We start from the raw sequence: 21544 nt of genomic DNA, 5'->3' as shown, positions 1-21544 counted from the left end.
GGTGCAGAGGTGTGTGGGAACACAAGGAGGGGTCAGAAGGGTGATATGAATTAACATTCTTTCTTTTTTTGGTAGATGATTTTGAGTCAAAGTATTCTTTCCACCCAGTAGAAGACTTTCCTGCTCCAGAAGAATATAAACACTTTCAAAGAGTATATCCCAGCAAAACAAACCGAGGTGAGAATAGTCATGAAAGTTTTTTCATAATTTCATAGAAGATAGAATTGGCCTACATTTCTTAGGTTAAAATTTATTTCTCTTCATCTCCATTTTCTTTAAAAAACAAAAACAAAACCTCGTCCCCAAATTTTAAAGGTTAGCTTACAGAGCCGGTTTCTCACTTTAGGAATGTTTGGGTTATTCAGGGTCTGTGGGTGATCTTGTGTATGTGGTTTTTATTGTTAATTTTTTTCAGCTGCCCGTGGAGCCCCACCTCTGCCACCCATTCTCAGGTGAAGCCTGGCTTGGTCCTGTTTCTCAGGAAAAGGATGGACCCTCTCCTCTTCTCAGATGGTCCCTTCCACTCCCCTGAAGCCTGCATGAGAACTCCTATGTGTTTCTCCCGTGCACCCAACCTCTAGACTCCAAGCGTCCTCCCAGCTCACCTCCATCTATGCATCTTGTCTTCTGGACTTGGTGATTGGACTCTTTATATTGACAGTAGGGTCTCACACCCTGCATCCATCCCTCCTCTAGCAATCCCTGCTAGCCAGATGAGGGAGACGCTCCCATGTTGCCTGCTTTCCTCGTGGTGAAAGGTGCCTTGTTGTGATGAATTAACTCATTGTTAGGGCAGGGCGGAGAATGGTACTCCTACCTCCTCCTTCCCACTTTGGGGGAAGCTTGGCGGGTATATTATATTTCATCATTTAGGAGGCTGACATGGCCAGGACTGGGGAGGGGTGGGGACATTTTTAGTGAAACAGGAAAGGAATTTGCAGAGAAGTGATCTGTTTTAAAGGTCAAGTTTGGAGAAAGGGCAAAGGAATGGGTCTGCTTTATTTTTAGGGGTATTTTGGTTTTGCTCCTACCCCACCCCATACCCTCACTCCAGGGATAAGTTGAATATAAACACTAAATACTAATCAGTTGAACTAAATATCTAATAAAAATAGAGGGTACGATAAACTGGGGAGACTTTTAGTGCTAGTCACTTCCTCTGCAGCAAAGGGACCAGGAGCCATCTGGGACTCCCCGCCCCATTTCCTTAGGGTGCTGAGGCTGAGGGATGTTTTTCCTCCCCCTCCACCTAGACCCTCAAGAGAAAAGTCACTTTTGTTCATTCCGTATTCACAAACCCCAAAAACTTCCAGTGGGAGATAAGAAGATAGGGCCAGGGTCTTGGCCTTAACCTTGACCTTGAGTCCACCTCAGTCTTTTCTGACTGGCCCTGAAGGACACTGGCCCTTTCAATCCTGTCCAGAAACTACACCCCCTGATGGGTGCTCCATGATGACAAAGAAGGGAAGGGCGAAGCTTGTTGTAGAGATCACAGCCCACTAACTGAAAAACACTTCCTATTCTTTTCTCCACCACCCTTGCCTTTCCATGACTGCAGGGGTGAACAGCGGAGTAGAGAAGGGTGAGGAAGCTTATCGATGTTGTCAGAGATTCCTCTGTGCCAAGAAGCACAAAGACTTTGGTGAGACGTGTCTCACCCCAGTTATCATCTTTGGCAGCCAGCAATATGTTGTTTCTTTGTCTTCCAGGTCCTAGTTAAAGAACACAGGAAAAATGGAGGTTCCCAATCTAGACAGGAGCTAAGCTTGGATGATGGGACAGGGACTTTCCCTTTGACACTAGAATAGAGCCCCTGGGCTCCACACACAGGTGGTTTGACCTGTTATTGCCAAGTGCAGAGGCTACTCAAAGCTTGGAGTAAGAGCAGGGAGGCCATGGTGATTCCTCAAAATGGTTAGGGAATGTCAAAAAATTTTACCAGATACATCACAGGCTTGAACTACCTTAGGGACCTTTCCAGTCTGTTGGATCATAGACTAAGGATCTGTGCAAGGTGCTGGATGAGACCCAAGTCTTCCCAATGATAGAAGAGAGAGGAGAGGGTTCAACTTGGGTTATTTGTATGAGATCTGCTATGCTTTGTCATCTCCTGGACCACACTGACTCTCGGGACAAACTGATTAGGTCTGTCATCAAACTTTTTCTAATCATTATCACTCTTATTTTCAAACCTATTAGTAGTTATCTCCCAGCAATATTCCTGGCATCCTGAAGTGAATAGAGCCAAGAGAGGGCACGCTTGTGGAGGGAAAAGGAGAGAGTACAAGAGTAGATCCTGCAGGAGAGTTCCAGGGTAGATGCTGACCAGTTACTTAACTTGGACTGTGAAGTCTTCCCATTTATTTTTGAAATGGGAGTTGATGCCTTTTGTACAATGTTATCAAAATGTATTTTTTTCCCTTTCCTCAAACATAGAGCATCAAAATAAGTATCACAAGTAAAAGCCAAACCCCAGCTTTTCATTGGGGCTGATATCTTCCTCCCCTATGACCAGCTACCCCTCATATTCCCCAGCATTTGGACTGTGTCACATGGGTATTGATGTATATTCATTTTCTTGGCCTCATGAAAAAAGACCTGGGCCTAGATCTAGTCAGATGCATTTTCTTTAGCGCATGTTGGTGACACAGTACTTATTTAAATGTCTTTGCCTTATACATTATTTGGTCCTTCTGTTAATAACAGATTTATTATCATGTATATTTACTATTGAAGAATGGGAATGTGATCTATTTTGTATGTTGTAAAAAGCTTGTAATATAGATTGAAGGTGGGCTGGCTGCAAGAGCACTAAAACTTCTCACCTTTTAAACTGTTCTTTTTATCTGCTTATGGGAATGTCGTCTCTTCAGTGAAAGATTGGGTGGTCTCATGTTGAGGCTATTGCCCAATACCGTTAGCCCCCTTATCCCCTCCCAGAAGAAGAAGACATTGCCCAACTATAAGCATCAGGAAGCTGTGTTAAAAGCCCTTGTGTGGGTTTGGTTTTATGATGTTTTTCTCTAGTGGGGAAAACTTAATACTGTAGTTGTTTCTTACCGCCCTTTCTGGGAAGCAGGGCAGTGGCCTCCAGGTTTTCAAATGAGCTAGATGCCCCTCTTCCCCCCCTTCTCTGGTTACCAAACCTGGATCAAAGAACTTTGATATTTCAGGTGTGGTTTTCTCTATTGTGGGGATTTCCTCCAACAACAGAGCCCTATCATTTTCACAGCCTGGGTCCACAGAGAGAGCGTCTAGGGCTACCCCACCCAGTGGATGTGAAGCTGCTGTCTCCAGAAATTCATCCCAGCCCTCCCAGCTGGCTATTGCACTGGGGGCACTCCTCACCCCACAGCTTCCCAACTTGAAACCCAGATTTACCTCCAGGGAGAGGTGAGAAAAAATTGTAAATAGACTTGCTACAGAGCAACTCAGGTTGGGGTGTGTTTTAATTCTCCTGATCACTTGAAATAATCTGTAGGCTGAATGCTTATGGGAGTGGGGAGAAGTGTGACTCCAGGGTCTTTCTGAAGCTCGGGGGGTGGAGTATAGGGCATCTGAGGCCCTTTGATGGCACTACACTGAGCTGTCTGTCCTTCTGGAAACCCAACCTACAATCAACTGCAAATCAAATTCTTCACATTCCAGTTGTAGTTTCTTTCCCTATTAAATCTCAGTTCCTGACTATGTAGTTAGGGTAGCTTTATTTAAGCCACCCTAACTTAGGGAATAGAAGGCATTACAACTCTGCCTTCAAGATTCATCAAAATGAAACAAAACTACAACCACCTTCAAAATGTATACAAAAAGAAGAATAACTGTTTAACCGAAGGAAGGGTTTGGTTCCATTCAACTCCACGTTCATTGTGCCTTTACTTGTGTTAGATTTCTGTGCTTTCTTCCTCTCTCCCTCTTTGAAGCAATTAAAATCTTCCTTGATAACTTCTGTTTCCTTTTTCTACTCTTGTTTCTAATATCTTAGTGGGTTCCCTAATTGTCTTAAATCTCATTTTACTGATGCTGCGCAGAGGGGCCAAGCCTACTTTTCTCATATCTGTCTTTCCTTATTTCCCAAGACGACGACCATGGAAGTCATAGTCAACACTGAATAAAAGACTAGAATGACATGTATGAAGAGTGTGTGTATGTATGTGTCCATCTTTGTCTGCATGTGGATCAGTTCCTTTTCTTTAAAAAAAATAAATTATGATTTATTTTGGAGTTATACTCTGATTACAGTGCTCCCTCTCCCAGTTAGCATTGATTTTTTTCCATCCCCCTCTGAGATGTATAATCTGGTCTCAGGTTGGATTCTTTGGTACATTTGTTTCTCCTAGATGCCATGCGGTTTAATTAAATCTTGCTTAAAAACAAAACAAAAAATTGAAAACTGTACTCTTGTCTGTGTACCGCCTCCTGTGGTAGCGTAGAGAGAGGAGAAAACCTGTTTCCTTGTGTCCCAGGTTGTGTAGTGTTTTGACTCCAGGTCCTCTGAGGAAGTAGATACACTGACTTGGGCAGAAGCATCTGCAGCTTGTTAAGGGGTTTTCTTTCCTCCCCTCCTGCTATATTTTGAAAATCACAGTTCTAGGTAGCCATGCTGACTGGATGATTCTGATAGAGTTGGTCATTATTTATGTTTGCCGCCAACTCCCCTTTGCTTATGATTTCAGGAAACCCAGAACACCTTCTGGCCTTGTGTCCTTTCTTTATATCCTTTATGATTCTTTCTGCCTGTGTTACACAGCAGATTCTCACACTGAACTTGGAAGAAAAGGTGGGGGCAGAGCATGTAGACTGTGTGTGTCTGTTTTTATGTGGGTGTTGGCTGTTTTTCTTCACTGCTTTTTAAGTTGAAATCTTAGCTGGCTTTCTTGAACTTTGACTTTAGGTGTAAAAATTAAACCAGACAGTCTCTGCTTACTGTGGTCAGCTGACATCACACTAAGACTTATTGAGCTTAACTTGTACTTTCACCACTAGCAAAGGTCTTGAAATTGTTTCCCATACTGATTCCATAATGGGTGTGTGAATGAATCACTCTCACATAATTTAGATATCAAAACCTATGAGGGTGAGGGCGGGGGAGGGCTCCTTTTATTTTCATCCATACTTGCCAAATTGGCCTCATTCCTGATTATTTGACCCATCATTGTTGTTAATATGATTAATAAACTACCTATTTATTGATTTAATTGTTCCTCCTGTGACTTTCAATAGCCCTCAGATGGAGCTTGCCTAAATGATCCTCAATTCCTAATGCTATATGCTTTCTCCATCCTATTGGGATGGTATTGCTAATTGTGTGTGTGTGTGTGTGTGTGTGTGTACTTGTACAACAGGATGCCAGACAGGTCGTTCCAGTGTGATTTGATTCCTTCCCTCATGATACTGTGTATGAATTAGCAATTGATAAGGACAGTAGTTTGCCCAATCTAATTATTACTGGGACACTGCTGCTCACTGTGAATGTGCCTCTTAAGTATTTCCTGGCCCAACCCAGCCACAAACCGTGCAACTCACTGCAAAGACAACTGCTTGTTTCTGATTTCCAATACTCTGCAGAGGTAAGAGAACTAAAATGTCAATGTTGGGATCCTAACCACCCCAGAAGATAACTGTGGGGGAAAATGCTTTGCCTCTTGTCATCGCTAGAGCCCACTCTGGATTGTTTTTACATGTAATTGAATTTATTCTCCACTTCTAGGTTTAGGTGTGTGAGATTTAAAGGACTGTATGGTATGTGTCCACAAAAAGTGTTCATGAAAGCTTGGTCAGGCATGGCTCAGCAGTTCTGCATCAACCTGGGATCCAGGAGATTGTTCATGAAAAAGGTCGATACCCACTTGGCAGGAATGTCCTTTCCATTCAGCAAGCATTTATTGCATTCTTTACTCTGTGTCAGGCATCTGCAATATGAAGATAAATAGGACATGTCCTTTGCCTCCAAGGAGCTCAGGGTCTAGTAAAGACTTCAGGACAGCCACCAGGAGAAACCTGGGCAGTGTATTAAAAGGCTTTATGGTAATTAGCCAGGGAAGGAGGATAGTGAGTATTCCAGACAGAGGAAATAGCAAGGACAGAGGCACAGAAGCAAGAAACAGTCTGGTGGTATGTGCATCATATTATAATATTGGAAAGGGAAAGCTTCAATAGGTAATCTTTTAGAGACCTTTCAATCCTGACATTCTGTGATTCTCTGCCTGCTTCCACAGTGGTCATTCACTCCTATAGGCCTTTTTTGGACCAGTGCTGTACTTCCTGGTGAGTGTTTTTATAGGCTCCAATATGCACCTTAAATACTCATAGCTTCCTCTGCTCCCTCTCTCTCACTGTAACTGAGGGAGGTTGTTCACCACCATACTTTAAGGAATGGCTGGGCACGTTATCATTTCAGGTTACAAAGGACAATTGTTAGGTGCCCAGTTATAAAGATAAATATGAACAGTGAAGTTTGCTTCCTAGGTTCTATTACCCTATTAAGATACCAGCTAGTCAAAAGCCACCATTGGGGGGGGGGGCGGGGGGGTCAAGGGGGGGAAGGGAGGACATCTGTAATACTTTCAACAATAAAGATACTTCTTTTTTTTTTTTAAAGCTTCCATTCTAGGATAACAGTTTTTACATTCATGGCTGCCTAATCTCTTCAGTCATAGTTTTCAGCTCCTAGAAAACCTTCCCAAAATGTGCTCCTTAACCATCTTTCCTATTTAGAAGGCCACTTTATAACCTGTACTTGTCTAATCCTCCCCCATGTTCAAATTCCTTCCTGAGTTCAAATTCCAGCTCTTCCACTTACTAGTTGTGTGACCTTGGGAAAATGTACTCAACTCCCTTTGTTTCCATTTCCTCATTTGTAAAATGGAAATAATACCAACTTCATGGGGTGCTTATGAGAATTAATACGGTGATATAGGTAAAGTGCCTGAGCTCAGTCCTTGGCATACACTTAACTACTCAGTATTTGCTTTTGTCTCTTGTATGAACTAGCTACAATTAACTGACAATTGTAATACTATTTTCCTATTTCTCAGCTTTATTGCTCTATTTTATTTGATATTGAAGGATGAAAGATAAATGCTTACCATCACCTAGAATTGGGTTTTGGCCTTCAACAGAAACCGAGGCTTATCTAGGTTATTAGCTTTAGAAGCTGGCCTATAAGTTACTGCTCTAATTTATATTTTTCATTAAAAGCTCAGCTTGCCCCTTCTTCTATAGCAGTCTTCTCTGCCCCTAAAACCCTAGTGTTTCGCCATTAAAAATATATATATATACACACATATATATATTATAAATTAAGGGGTCATAATTCTCTCCACTTCCCACAAAGTGTTGATTAATGGGATTAATGATAAGGCGGTACACAAAATATATTCCTACCTTTAACAAAATAAAAGCAAAGGCCTGGCTTTGCTTCTCACCTTTGAAATACAAATCAGGGGAATACTGTAATGAGGTGTAGTGTATTTGTTTATGCATGTGTAGAACTTTACAAAAAATAAACAAACATTGGTTTGGGTATCAGGAAATCTGGGTCTTAGTCCCTTCAAAACGATGCTGTGACTCTTAACCCTCTGGACATTTGCTTTATGCCTTGCAGTGTTGAGCTTTAGATAAGTAAAGCACCTAGCATCATACCTGGCATCCAGAACCGTCCCCCAAACGGTAGGTAGGTATATATAGCTCTCTAAACACGTAGCCCATTAGGATAATGAAAATGGGAAAGTGCCGCAGTGAGACGAGGCAAGCACATCTTTACACCTCCCATCGAGAGAAAGGCGTAGAAATACTCGCCTGCGGCAAAGACTACATCTCCCGCCGGGCTTTGCGGCTTGGTCGGTTCGCCTTACCCAGAGTCGCTCCATCCTCTGCGGCGCGTCTTTCCGCTGACGTCCCGGATGTAGATGGGACTCTTCAGCTCTATGGGCTTGGCCTCCCGGGGGCGCTAAGACTTGGGGCTCTCTTATTGGTTGTGGATTGGATGCGCGGGAGGGGGGCGTTGACCAAGGCGCACGGCAGTCAGGCTACAGCCAATCAGAAGTTTAACTGGACTTTGGCGGGAGGCCGGAACGCTACCGCTGTGCACATTTGGCGCGAGTGCGTTCTGGGGTTTGCTGCTGCAGGTTTGTTCAGGAACTTGTGAAGAATCCCTGAAGCTTTGTGCGACAGAGGTGAGAAAGATCCGGCATTGAAGTGACGCAGCCCTGTGGGGTGGAGAGGGGATGATTGCTCCGGGAGGTCTGGGGTCAGAGAAGTAGCGGGTTTGGGTGACAAAACCCGTGGGGTTTGATGACGCCCGAGATGAAGTGAGGGGAGAAGAGTTCAGATCGCGGGAGATCAGGTCGGGTAAGGGAAGGGAGATGTGCGCTCTCGGAGTAGTCTGGCAGTTGTGCGTAGGTCAAGGTGCTGAATGTTGTAGGAGGGAGGTATTCCGAGGTGGGGTTGAGAGTTGTGTCGAGTGGGGACTGAGTGCCGAGTGAGACCGGGGGGTGGGGAGTGGGGGGAGACGGTAAATGTGGAAGGTTGCTGGGCGAAGCTGGTGATAAAGATATACTCCGTACCCGGGGTGAGGGATTAGACGTGCTCTAGAAATCATTAAAGATAAACTGATTGCATCGCTCAAGCAGGTAAGAACTTGGAGCCACAGTGCCTGGTTTGCTGTGACTTTGGGCCTCTGTGCCTCTCAGTTTTCTCATTTTCAAGATCATTTTAATAATAGTACCTATCTCCAAGGTACTTGTACAACCTAGATGAGGCATTAACTAAAACAGCTTCTTACACATAGTTGGTAGACAAGTGTTCGCTATTATTGCATAGATTTGGATGGGAAGCAGAACTGAACGCTAAAACAGTTATAACATAATTTACTTATGAAACAAGTGTTGATCATCGGCATAAATTGCATGTTAGTTATTTCTCCTTCAGTTTTACATTTTAACTGGCTTTCCTTTTCTCTTTTTTGTGCCCAGCTGTGTTGCCATCATGCCTCAAACCCGATCCCAGTCGCAGGCTACAATCAGTTTTCCGAAAAAGAAGCTGTCTCAGACATTAGACAAAGCTAAAAACTCTAGTGACACCAAATTAGAACTGACAAATGTCAAGGCCGTATCCCGTACTCCTTGTGTAAAAAGTCTGCCTCTCAGCCCCAGAAAACGTCTGGGTAAGCTATCCATTATATAAGTACTTTTTTGACTGGTAGCTCCTGACCTCTCTTTATTCAGTAATACAGATGCCTAGTCCTTTGAAGCAGGTAAGTTTTGTGAAGACCACTCTATTATTTTGGGGATGGTTGCTAACTTCTCACTGAATTTCAGTTAAGATCACTTTCTGAAGTATTTAATATGTCTGATCTTTATTTTCTTAACTGAACTTAGTTCTATCGGTATTTTAAATGACCTTGCATGCATAGCCCACAGACAATAGTGTGGTGAAGGCCTGGGGTGGGGCAGGGACTGGGTGGAGGAGGGAGGGGGGATATAGCGGACATCTGTACTACTGCCAACAATAAAAAGTAAACTTCAAAAAACATGACCTTGCAGTTAGTTGTACTGTATAATATTTTGAAACTTGCCTTAATAGTGGTGAAATTAAGAGACACAGGTGACATTCTCGTTTTAGAACAGTTGCTGGTAATCCTTTCTTGTTTTAGATAATTTGTTTTTAATGAGGGATGATTGGGCAGTATCTGGAGACATTTTTGGTTGTTGAAACTGACAGGCATATGCTACTGGCATAGTGGATAAAAACCAGGGATGCTGCTAAACATTCTACAACAAACAGAGGACCCCCCTCTCCCAAATGAAGAATTACTTGGTCCAAAATATCAGTGGTGCCAAGGTTGAGAAACCCTATTAGAACCATCTTAGAGTTTCATCCCACTAATACCCATTTGGTTTCTACCCAACAATAGTAAGATTCCGTGATGCCATCTGGTGGCCAGTATTTGCTTCTAAAACGAGAGGCATTTTATTTTGGTTGCTTTGACTGAGGTAGAAATTCACCTCTTTCTGGGGGAGGCAGAGATCTTTGCAAGTCCTTTTACTAACCACTGCCATGAATAACCATGTTTTGATTTTAATATGTTTCAGGTGATGACAACCAATGCAACACTCCCCATTTATCAACCTGTTCTCCACCAAAGCTGGGCAAGAAAGAGAATGGTCCCCCTCGCTCACATACACCTAGAGGGCGCAGATTGGTATTTGACAATCATCTGACAGTTAAGTCTCCTAGCAAAAGAGAACAAACCGGAGCTCACCAAAACAAAATATGTTCCTCAGTTCGAAAAGTTCAAGAGGTCACAACAAATTCTGAGCAGAGATGTTCACTGGAGAAAGAATCTGCATGTATGAGACTGTTCAAGCAAGAAGGTTTGTTCTTTACAGCTATTAGTGTGCTGGTAAATCCAAGTTAAACCCATTGGGTCTTCTCAGTCACCTCTCTTGTATGTAATTGTCCTTTCATGTCTGGCACAGGCACTTGCTACCAGCAAGCAAAGCTGGTCCTGAATACAGCTGTTCCAGATCGGCTGCCTGCCAGGGAAAAGGAGATGGATATCATCAGGAATTTCCTGAGGGAACACATCTGTGGGAAAAAAGCTGGAAGTCTTTATCTTTCTGGTGCTCCTGGAACTGGAAAAACTGCCTGCTTAAGCCGAATTCTGCAAGACCTCAAGGTACTTAAATAGTCTGACTTATGATGCTCTTGCTAAAATGACACTTAGTTGTTAAGGGTTAAGAAAAAGTAGAAGTCTTAGGTGAAGTTTTCCCCAAAAAAGACCTTTTTAGTGTCATTGTCTAAATCTTTTCAAATGAAAGTAGAGCTTATTCTCTTGCATGCTGTTAACTCCTCAAAGACACTTCAGGTTCCATCGAATCTTTATCTGAGGCTAAAATAACTCCTATATTTGCATTTTTCTAGAAGGAACTGAAAGGTTTTAAAACTATCATGCTGAATTGCATGTCCTTGAGGAGTGCCCAGGCTGTATTCCCAGCTATTGCTCAGGAGATTTGTCAGGAAGGAGTATCCAGGCCAGCTGGGAAGGATATGATGAGGAAACTGGAAAACCATTTGACTGCAGAGAAGGGCCCCATGATGTGAGTACTGCACTGCTGAATGTTGCTTTCTAAAAATTTGCAAGGTCTCTTACCCACAAACTCACATTCTAATCTCTTGAATTTATCAGTTTGCTCATTAAAAGAAATTTCCCTATATTTGCTCTATGAGAGGTAGTTACATAAGCTTAAAGGGAAAGAAAGGAAAATTACACCTAATTTTAAATTAGAAAAATGTTTTTAAACTAATAGCTAAGTGTTACTTTTTCATGATGGTGGAGGGGGGATCATTTGTAACAGTGACTGGAGACAGGACAAATTATGGTCTTCAAACTGGTCTCAGCTGTAGGAATGTGACCTAGAGTCAGCCCATATCAAACAGATTGGAGAGTTAAGAAGGTGAACATGGATGCTAATTGTTTTTCTTTCTGTGTAGTGTATTGGTGTTGGACGAGATGGATCAGCTGGACAGCAAAGGGCAGGATGTATTGTACACACTGTTTGAGTGGCCATGGCTAAGCAATTCTCGATTGGTGCTGATTGGTTAGTATTCAATCGTTCATGTTACATGGTGATTCTAAAGAATTCTTTTTTAATCTCTTTAGCTTATTTATCACCTATTATTTTATTTAAAACCAGCTTTCTTATCAAAATAAGAAAGTTACCCTAAAATAATAGAAATTTTAATGTAAGGAAAATCAGTTTTGTTAAGCCTGAATGGACATGACATTGCATTTCAGAGACCATTGATTTTTGGAATATCTGATTCTGCTTATCAGTGAACAATTCTAACTTGAAAAGAGCATTCTGTGCTGACCAGATACATCTTATCTAATGAGTATTGGGTGAGGGCAAGGGGGTGGCAAGTGGGAATCAAGTACTGGAATACTGGATTATAACTGGAAATTTTATTCAGTATTCAGATGGTTTATTTTACCTTTTATGATGATTTGACCAGTGATGGTTAGTGTTACTTATCTCTTCCTCAGGAATTGCTAATACCTTGGATCTCACGGACAGAATTCTGCCAAGGCTTCAAGCGAGAGACAAATGTAAGCCGCAGCTGTTGAACTTCCCACCTTATACCAAAAATCAGATAGCCACTATCTTGCAGGATCGACTTAATCAGGTGAGTGACAACCATTGTACGAAACTGTGTGTTCCTTGGATCACCTGTGTTGGGGAAGTCTAACAATAGCTCTAAAATATTTTGTTTTGATGGCATTACTAAGCATGGAGTTCCTATGGGCTGTAGTGAGAACATTTTGTAAGGCTTTTCACCCACGGCTCCATTTATTGGGTGCCTCAGTGTTGAAATAAAAATAAGAGGGGAATTGCTCAAATGCTTCTTTAATTAGCCTTTCAAAGTGGGGCCTATGAAAAACTTTCTCTTTTGAAAATACCCAAATAGGTTTTACTTTAGTTTAGTTTTGCTAATTTAAGTTCTGATTGCTTTTATTTCCCCCATTTATGAATGTGGTAGAGACCACACTCCTACAAAATGCTTAAATGTATAAATCTCCATTTACTTATGAGCAGAAAAGCATCTCTTAGACCCTAAAGGGTGGCTCATCGAGTTTAGACTTAAGTGTGAAAATATTTGTGTCTGGAATCTAAATTACAGAGAGGGGGAATCCTATAGTTCAAACCGTCACCTTCTGTGTCTTGTCCAAAGGTATCTAGAGATCAGATTCTAGACAATGCTGCAATTCAGTTCTGTGCCCGAAAAGTCTCTGCTGTTTCAGGAGACGTTCGCAAAGCACTGGATGTTTGCAGGTGAGTTATGGTACTGTTGGCTGCTTTTATTAAAAAAAGAAATGCTGTTTAATTGTTTCATGTAACTCAAGTGAATGTGGCTTAAGAGGCTCCGTTCTGCCACTTTTTATGCTCAGAAAAGAGGACTTGTTTCTCAGTGGGGAGTTCTGCATTTCCACCGTGTTAATGTCTGAAACATTATCAGTCCATTACCTACGGAGGGAGGAACAAATGAGATGTTGCTGGCACTCCCTGTGGTGATTATAGATTGGTTAATTACATTTGTATTAAAAAAGACTCCAGTTTACTTTTCCATTAGCTGATCTCAAGCAGGTTTATTTATGGACCTGAACCATCTTTGCCTTTAGACATTTTTTTCCTTCCTTTGCTTTTTGTGAGCACCCCTTCCTTCAGCTGGTGGTCCCCCCAGTTGTACTCCTGACTTCTCTCCCTTCCCATCCCCCTGACCCTCCTGCTGGGGAAAGCCTCTGTGCTGACTGATGAAATTTCTTCCTTCTCAGTAGGGACACTGGGTCCATTAAAATGATACTTGCTGTGCTGGCCCGCTGGTCCTACCTCCCCCTACTGCCATACAGAAGATCCAGGTCTGGCTTATGGCTTCCTGTGGGCAAAGTAGTTTGGAGAGAGCAGTGGGAGAGTAAGCTCTTCCTATTGCTAGATGGCATGATCCTGGATTTGAAAGTTTCCCCTAGTCAGCAAACTACTTGGGCAAAGACTGCGACTCTGAGCAATAGTCCTGTAGGCTCATGTGGTTAGCCTATACATATGCCAGTGTCTGTAACCGAGGACTCCCCTTTTAGGTCCAGTGTGGATGAGTAGTACCGGCTGTCTTTAGTCAACTGCCCATACTGTGTATTCTCTCTCCTTTCCATGATGGTTTCTCGTCATCCAAGATGTTATTATTGGCTCAGTGTATGATGGCCTACTTGGCACCTCTAAGAGGAAACCATGTAGGGTTGAAGTTCTCAAATTCTCTGGTCTATGAATTATTTCAAGGCAACTAAGTCTCCGTTAGCTGAGACATAGCCTAGTTTTGTTTGGGGGCTTTAAAATTATAAAACATGTTTTTTGTTAATATGTCTGTTTTCGAGCTTAGTGGTTTGGTGTGGTGTTTGGTTTGGCTCAGCCTAAATTAATTTTAGAAATATTTTTATAGGAGAGCTATTGAAATTGTGGAGTCGGATGTCAGAAGCCAGACTATCCTCAAACCACTGTCTGAATGTAAGTAGTTTATCTCCTTCCCATCTTCCTTTGTAATAGAAGCTTAACTTTTCTGAGGAAAGAGCTAGAAAGATGTAATGAACATGGTTAAATCCACACTCACCCATTTTTGTGTATGTGTCTGTCCGTTTTTGGTCTATTTCGACAGTTTTATTTCAATCTTGCCTGCAATACTATAGTCCGTGCATTACTGGAAATGAGTTCCCCAGAGTATTACATAAATGGTTGGGACAGAGTAAGTTTTCTTTCCAAGTTCTAGGAATGAAAACTATAAACAATAAGGTTGAATCAGCTTCTATCTGGGTGCTTAGGTTGTGTGTAGTTTAGGTCTCAATATAGGTGCAAACAAAGCCTGGTAAATAGTCAGACAGTGAAAGAATTGAGTTCAACTTGGGATATCTCAAGCCTTTAAACAAGTCTAGGAGAGTGGAGGTATAAAGATGGTACTGCTGTGGTAAATGGCAAGCTATTACAAAAATGGAAAAATTAGTTTTCCTTTCCCTTAGCTATGGCAGATATAAAATGGCTGTGAACTACATATCTCGTTGGTGTTTAATATCCAGTGTTAATCTTTAGAAACAGGACAGCCTGACTCAATTGTTTCTTCCTTCATTCCTGCACTGGTTGAAGGTTATTGAAATTGTTTCTAGCACTGTTGTTCCACAGAGAACACTTTCTAATTTTCATCATCTTGTTGGAAGAAAATTAATAAAAATACTTCAGAAGTAGCCAAACGTAGTGCTTAGGGTGATGGTAGGTAATATATTCCAATGCATAGACTAGATATTGGTTTCTGTTCAGCTTTTCAGGTTATTCCCTTTTTTTCCACTACCAAGTAACATTTAGGTGTGTCAGTGACGCCGGTGAGCACCACCGACACATACACACAGAGCTAAAAGACCTTATAAGTTCCTGGTGTAAATTATTAGACTAATCAAAGTCCTGTCTTTTGACCTCTGCTGTATGTGATTAGCTTTAATGGCTCTAGAAAGCTGTAGGGAGGCTGACTTTTATATGTATGGAGACACTTTCTAATAAATAGCACTAACTGAGCTCTTTGACACATGGTGGGTTCCCCTGCATTGAAGATACTCAAACAAAAGCTGGATAGATGACCACTTGTTGGGTTTGTTTTAGAGGGGACTCAGCCATGGGGTATGGAGCAAGACTAGGCCTCTAAATTCCTTTCAACCTTAAGATTCTGCTACTTGATCGGTGATCTCCAGTTTCTCTTTTACTATTAGTCCTCTGCAGCATCCTGTTTGTTGTAATAAAATAGAAGCAAATGGTTGTGGGGCAACTGTACATGATCCCAGGAAGTAACTTTAGGCAAAGGTTGTTACAGAGCAAATCCCTCCTGTCTTGCAATTCATGCATCTCCAAACAATGAGGCCATAGTCCCATGCAGCTTGTTGGCTGTTTCCCAACCTCCGGCCTCTGAGATGGTGCTATCTGCTAAGATATCCAATGACATTTTCTCAAGTGTTGCTCTACTGGATCAGCTTGGGCAAGTGAACCAAACCTCAAAGGTCATTTGTGGAGGCTGGCTCGAGGACTTACACAGGACTGACTTTACTGTTCACATTTAGCTACTTGTTTGATTTAACACATTAGGTAATTTTTCCAACTTTTTTCTTCCTTTGTTAATTACCGGGCATAGTCATCTTTGCCCAAGGTTCTGTTCTTTACCTTTGAGATATTAGGAACTTCCAGGGCAGGATACAATAGTTCTCTGCCTGGTCCTTAGTCTTTCATAAGGTGGAGTTTTATCTCTCTGAGATGAAATTGTGCTCTACAGGGCAAAATAGCTCACCATTCTGCCCAGAAAAAGGATGACCCTCCTTTCCAAGTCATCCCACATTATTTAGACTTATTTATTTTATAGGTAAATCATCCTCTGAGTCACTGGTTCCGAAGCGGGTTGGTCTTAATCACATATCCCAAGTCATTTCAGAAGTTGATGGAAACAGAATGACTTTGATCCAAGAAGGAGCACAGGATTCCTTCCCTCTACAGCAGAAGATCTTGGTCTGCTCTTTGCTGCTCTTGATCAGGCAGTTGAAAACCAAAGAGGTCACTCTGGGGAAGGTTAGTTGGGAATGTCAGCAGATGGAGCTGGGGTAGAAGTGAGAATCTGCTTTTCAGAGCAGATATTTTCCAAAAGGCCTATCATGGTCCAACTGATATGAATTAAAAATGGATTTTAGCAGTAAGAATAAATACTGATACCATATAAAAGGCAGCTGACTTTATTTCCCTTGGGTTGTGGTTGAGAATTTACTATTAATCTTCTCCCCTTCCATTTCTGCCTCTCAATGAAATATATAAAATCCCTTTCTTGCATGATGGTATAGGTTTTTGGCAACATCTACAGAATGCCTGTTCAAGGATTTTATTGAAAAGAGGGAGAATTGGGAATCTAGATAACTCTTTATGCAAAGAGACTCACATTTTAAAAAAGATTATAGAGTTACAAGAGATATGACTTATAAGCAACATTTGTTCTCCCTTGTTTCCCCCCAGTTATATGAAGCCTACACTAACGTCTGTCGCAAACAGCAGGTGGCAGCTGTGGACCAGTCAGAGTGTTTGTCACTTTCAGGGCTCTTGGAGGCCAGGGGCATTTTAGAATTAAAGAAAAACAAGGAAACCCGCTTCACAAAGGTACAACCAACTGCTTCTTTGTGGCATTGCTTTTAATTGTCCTGTTTTGGAGAGCCTGTTTTTTGCTAAAGAATTTAAAGCGACCGCAATTAGATAAACAATTTGTCTTATTAGGTAGAGTTTAAGATCTGTGAAGATTCTACTGGGGCATGAATGAGATTTTTTTTTTGTATGCCATTGAAAAAGCAGTGCTTAACTTGCTTGCCTCTTAAGAGGAAAATTTAATATGGTAGACCTTTATGTAATACAAACTTTGCTTTTGAAAAGCTTTTTTCTCTTCTTTCCAGGTGTCTTTGAAGATTGAAGAGAAGGAAATAGAGCATGCTCTGAAAGACAGAACTTTAATTGGAAATATCTTAGCTACTGGATTGCCTTAAATTCTTTTATTTTATACTAATACCCCACCTGAAAGTATCCAGCCGGTATTTAGAGAGCTATAAAGTCTTCATTTTAGTACTTTATATATTCAGGTCTGGAAACAAATATGACTTTTTTTACTTGAAAATGGTCAATTTTAATCTAGATTCAAGAATGTTTACACAGAATATAACATCTTTGGGCCTTATTATTTTTATGCATTAAAAATTACCAAGTAGACCCTTGTAAATTATATTTACTACCTTAATATGCTTGCAAGGATACAGATTTATATTGTGAAATGTGCATATATTTACCTCTTTGTTTCCTCAAACCTTGGTGTATATGAAAGAACTTTGGCGCTAGAATCAGAAGAATGAAAAAGGGTGACCCAGGAAAATAAGCAAGTCCGTGTGGAGATTTGGAAGACACTTTGTGATCAAAGCAGTTCTTTCTTTTTTGGAGTTTCCTGTGTTCATGTTGCAGATCCTTCTACATTGTGACATTTTAAAGATTTACTGAGTTTCTTAGGCACTCCCAAGGGTGTGGGGGTAGGAAGGAGAATGTAACTCTACAGATTGTGAATATATTTATTTTCAAGTTGCAGTCTTTGTCTTTTTAAGCAATAACATTTCCAGAGAGCTCAAACTTTCAGAAGGCAATGTGAAAATTCCCCCCAAACTGTCCCCATTCTTGTTGCCCTTAGATGAAGCCACTTTTCTCAAGATGCCTTCGTTTGTGGTTGGATTTTTATCTAAATCTCATGTTTTTCTAGTCTTGTTAGATAAATTAATTCACATGGTTACTCAAGTCTCCCCTTTCTGGGTTTGGTTTCTAGTGGCATAAAATGGCAATTTGTGATGGGGACACCAGAGGGCACCATCACAACACTGCCTTGAAAGTGCAGGCATCGAGTGGGGGCAAGTTTTGAGCGAAGGGGGAGACATAAGTTTGATTCATTTGGGAGATTGCTGTACTTTTATAACTCAAGCAAATTCTTGGAATGCAAACCATATGTGATATGAATGGTCTGAGAACCAGTGACCAAGTCTGTTCCCTGAGCTCTTCTGCTTCCTCCTACCTTTCTGACATGGACTTGAATTTGGGAACTTGATATGTGTACAAATGATCTGTTGGCCACTGTTTCATTCATGCTGCCCACTGTATCCTTGCAATGTGATCTGGGCTACAGCAGGTGGTATGGGATAGAAGAAGGGCATACAGAGAGCCCTCTGAAATGAACACTACCCACGGGTGTATAGCAGAGCATGGTCTATAGACAGGAGTCTGAATGTTCTCACACATTCTCATCAGAGAAGTCATTCCCTCTGAGAGTAATTTGCAAGTGGAGAGCACAGTTCTATACCTAGAAGCTTGGAAAGTGTCTGGGGCTATAAGGGTTAACAAGCATAATTGCAAAGATTGTCCGAAGGCTGATGGAAAGCAGAGACTGAATGGGATTGAGAACAGATGCGAGGCTTGATTTAAATTACATTTTATTGGATGCTGCAGCCTTAAGAGACGTGACTGCTTTACAGTTTGTTTCCACACTGTGGGCAGCTGCTGTCTGTTCTGTGTCCACAGTAGGATCCTGCCCAAAAAGGAGTGGCCTCCCCACCTCATTGTATTTGAGGCTTGGCGCCTTCCTCTTAACTGTAGGGCTTGAGTCAGGAACATGGCTTGACTCGCAGTGGGGCTGCTGTGTATCCTCCGTGGCTCTGAGCCAAGATTGTATTTGCAGATTCAAAGGGGCCAAATTTCTTTCCCCTCTACCTTTCTCTCCCTTTCCCCTGGAATTTGGAAATAGGGTTTTCTGTGTACTGTTTTAGTTTCTTTTCCTTCAGTTCTCCCCCCACTGTCAATTTCTAGGTCATTGCTGCTCTTAAGACTTCAGCAATTGGAACAGGGTTGGTTCTGTCAATGATGCGTGAAGCAGACTTAGAGTCCCTGCTTGGCTTCCGCTGCCCTTGTGGGAGCAAAAGCTGATGTATGTTTGTCAGTGAAGTCTTAAGTGTAATTCAGACAGCCAGGGAGCAGATTGAGAGGAGGAAGAGAGTCCTTTTCTTGCTGGCTTTTCTCACCGAGGCTGAGAGCTATGGGAAGGAGTGGGATTTTTAGTGGAATGGGATGGGCCTGTGGTTACTAGTGTTTGCCAGGATCATAGGCTGTTTCATGTAGAGTAGTGGCAAAGATGCTGACCTACATTCTTCCTCTTGAAGGTGGTGGGGTGTGTGTCTATTTCCTGGTTTACTTATTTATTTTCCTTCAGAGAAGCAGATTAAGCTTCCATAGAGTGTTGTTGGGTATTGCCATGGAAAGAACATAGACACAGTAAAGTTGGTGTTTCAGCCCCAGAGCTGCCACTGATATTTCTGGCTCAATGAAGACTTGCCTGTGGCTAGATAACTGGCAAGAGTGTGTGAGGTCCAAGCTACCCAGAGATCAAAAAAGTTGGCAGAGCTCTCTTCTCTCCCCCACCACCTGCTGTTGCACCCTGCCTTTATTAAGTGTTCTTTTAAGATATACCAATAAGAACTGGGAAGCAGGAATGAGACAGCCTTGGAGATTTTTTTTTTTAATCCTCACCCGAGGATATGTTTTTATTGATTTTTAGAGAGAAACATTGATTGGTTGCCTCCTGTATGCGCCCTGACCGGGATCAAACTGCAACCTAGGTATGTGCCCTGACCGGGAATTGAACCTGCAATCTTTTTTGTGTGTACCAGATCATGCTCCAACCAACTGAGCCACCTGGCCAGGGCCAGACTTGGAGATTTAAAAAAATACCTGTAGAGAGATGTCACCTTGATTACTGAGGGAGACCAAAAGAGGTTTTATTTACATCTGTACCTGTCCCCAGCACTTAATGCCTGGTAGGTGTTCAATGGACAGGTGTTCAATGGGCAGATAAATAAACCAAGTAAGATTTTGCCTTTGCCTCCATCTTGACAGTCCTAATCTGGAGGCAAACATTGCTAATGCTTTTGCACAGAGGTGGAGCAGGCCCCCGTAAAAGAAGGGTGCTTCATCTTAAAAAATACACCTTGGCACAGTTGTGAAGGTTTATTGGCCTCACAGATGCTTTCCAATCACTCCCTCTGATGTAGTGGTATTTTGCTTGAGGCAATTTCCACGTTGCTCCCAGGAAGCCTTAGCTATGGAGAGAGTCCTCCCTATAGGCTGGGAAGAGGGGTGCCTGTCTGGTTGTTATCTAGTGTCCCTACAGATTGGCCAGAAGCTGTGCCTAGCTGGCAAGAGACTAAGGAAGAACCCACCTTCAATGTCCCACTTTTTAACTTTTGGGGAAAGCTGTAATCTTAGGTTCCTCCTGAAAAGTGTCCTCTAAGACATTCTCTTTTAAGCTACACTTGGCAGGTCTCCCTCTTCTCAGAAAAGGTGCATTCTGTAGGGGGAGAAGGTGTGCCCTCTGGCCTCCCCTTGATTTTCAACCCCAGCCCCAAGGCACTGGCAGTAGAAACTAATTGGGTGCAAGAGGCCTGGGTAAAGGCTGTCTGAAGACTGGCAAAAGGAGAGACCTAGCTCCTTTTTTAAGAAGCTCTAATTGAGTTCTGAATCAGCCTCACTCCCTTTGATCCCACCTCTTTTTCCCACACTGCCTGAAAGCGCTAGATCAGCACTTTATAACAAGGGTGCGCCTGCTCCCCACACCCGCCCCCTTCTCCTGACGCTCTCTGCTGCCGCCATCCACTGCTTGTCTCCTTCAGTTAAGATAATGAAGATGCTGAGAGATAAAATGTGTATTTAATAAGGGTGGGGGTGGGGAGGCAGAAGGGGGCAGCCAGGGCCTTCCCTAGTTTGGGGCCTAGCCAAGACTCAAGCTGAAAGCAAAGCTAGAGTAAGACTTGGCCCCAGGGTGTAGGGGTTTCTGGGCCTCAATCCAGCTGACTTCACTGCCTGCTGTTTGCCCTAAATTCCCCCACCTCCAGCCTCTCACCCCCACACTCCTTTCCTCTCTTCTTGCTCCCAATGGGAAAAAGGAGTCTTGCTTCAATTTTATTTTCAGCTGGTAACTTGGCCTTTGGTGTGGTGTCCCCCACCCCAGAGTCAGCTGCAAGGTCGGGCTAGGGCAGCCCCCTCTAGCCTAAGCCTGTAGAAGCTATGGGTTCACAGTGTGGGGTGAAAAAAAGCTGGAGTTAATGAAGACCAGCTGCTAGTCTGGGTTCTGCCTATAGTTAGCTGGAGGCCAGCCTTTGGTGGTGGTTAGAGGTATGGGGGTGCATGACCTCCATCCCTGGGCACAAGGATATCCTGTGGCAGCTGAGGCTTGTGCTCTCTGAGCTTGGTTTTATCCTTAGTTTGTAAGAGAGTAGTCTGTTTCCCTCTTACCCTACTCCTCCCCTCCCCAAATAACACTCAGCCCTTATTGAGCTTTATAACTGTAGTGGTGGCCCAGCTGAGATCTGAGGATCTCCAAGCCCTTTTGTAAACACTCATTAACTCCCTGGGAA

At 42.5% G+C, this 21544-nt stretch overlaps 2 protein-coding genes across 6 annotated transcripts in view; both read left to right on the top strand.

Annotated features, from left to right (window-relative positions):
- WIPF2 (WAS/WASL interacting protein family member 2) overlaps positions 1–5190 on the top strand; it is a 34659-nt gene extending 29469 nt beyond the window's left edge. For all 3 annotated transcript variants that reach the window (XM_087826131.1, XM_016202254.2, XM_016202253.2), the window contains 2 exons: positions 76–177; positions 416–5190. In XM_087826131.1, coding sequence (XP_087682257.1) covers positions 76–177; positions 416–456 — 143 coding nt within the window. In that variant the 3' untranslated portion in view covers positions 457–5190. The remainder of the gene's footprint in view (positions 1–75; positions 178–415) is intronic.
- Positions 5191–8027: 2837 nt separating this feature from the next.
- Positions 8028–17363, top strand: CDC6 (cell division cycle 6). Of its 3 annotated transcripts, XM_087826130.1 has the most exons (13): positions 8028–8174; positions 8973–9163; positions 10092–10373; positions 10479–10678; positions 10924–11099; positions 11494–11600; positions 12047–12186; positions 12733–12833; positions 12950–13069; positions 13990–14054; positions 15940–16142; positions 16578–16718; positions 17006–17363. In XM_087826130.1, the coding sequence occupies exons 2-13, from the start codon at positions 8986–8988 to the stop codon at positions 17093–17095; spliced, it is 1803 nt and encodes a 600-aa protein (XP_087682256.1). In that variant the 5' UTR covers positions 8028–8174; positions 8973–8985; the 3' UTR covers positions 17096–17363. The 3 variants fall into 3 exon arrangements, with proteins under 3 accessions (XP_087682256.1, XP_016057737.2, XP_016057736.2); XM_016202251.2 differs by lacking the exon at positions 12950–13069 and having other exon boundaries at positions 10927–11099; XM_016202250.2 differs by lacking the exon at positions 12950–13069 and having other exon boundaries at positions 8030–8174.
- Positions 17364–21544: the final 4181 nt, after the last annotated feature.

Source organism: Miniopterus natalensis, chromosome 17 (assembly GCF_054644295.1).
Source record: "Miniopterus natalensis isolate mMinNat1 chromosome 17, mMinNat1.hap1, whole genome shotgun sequence".
Lineage (NCBI taxonomy): Eukaryota > Metazoa > Chordata > Mammalia > Chiroptera > Miniopteridae > Miniopterus > Miniopterus natalensis.
This window is presented reverse-complemented; position numbering and strand designations above follow the sequence as displayed.

Coding starts and splice junctions, on each gene's coding strand:
- CDC6 (XM_087826130.1), top strand. CDS start 8,986: ATGCCTCAAACCCGATCCCAGTCGCAGGCTACAATCAGTTTTCCGAAA. Junction 12,834..12,949: donor AAAGCACTGGATGTTTGCAG/GTGAGTTATGGT, acceptor TTTTATGCTCAG/AAAAGAGGACTTGTTTCTCA. Junction 14,055..15,939: donor CCTCAAACCACTGTCTGAAT/GTAAGTAGTTTA, acceptor TTTATTTTATAG/GTAAATCATCCTCTGAGTCA.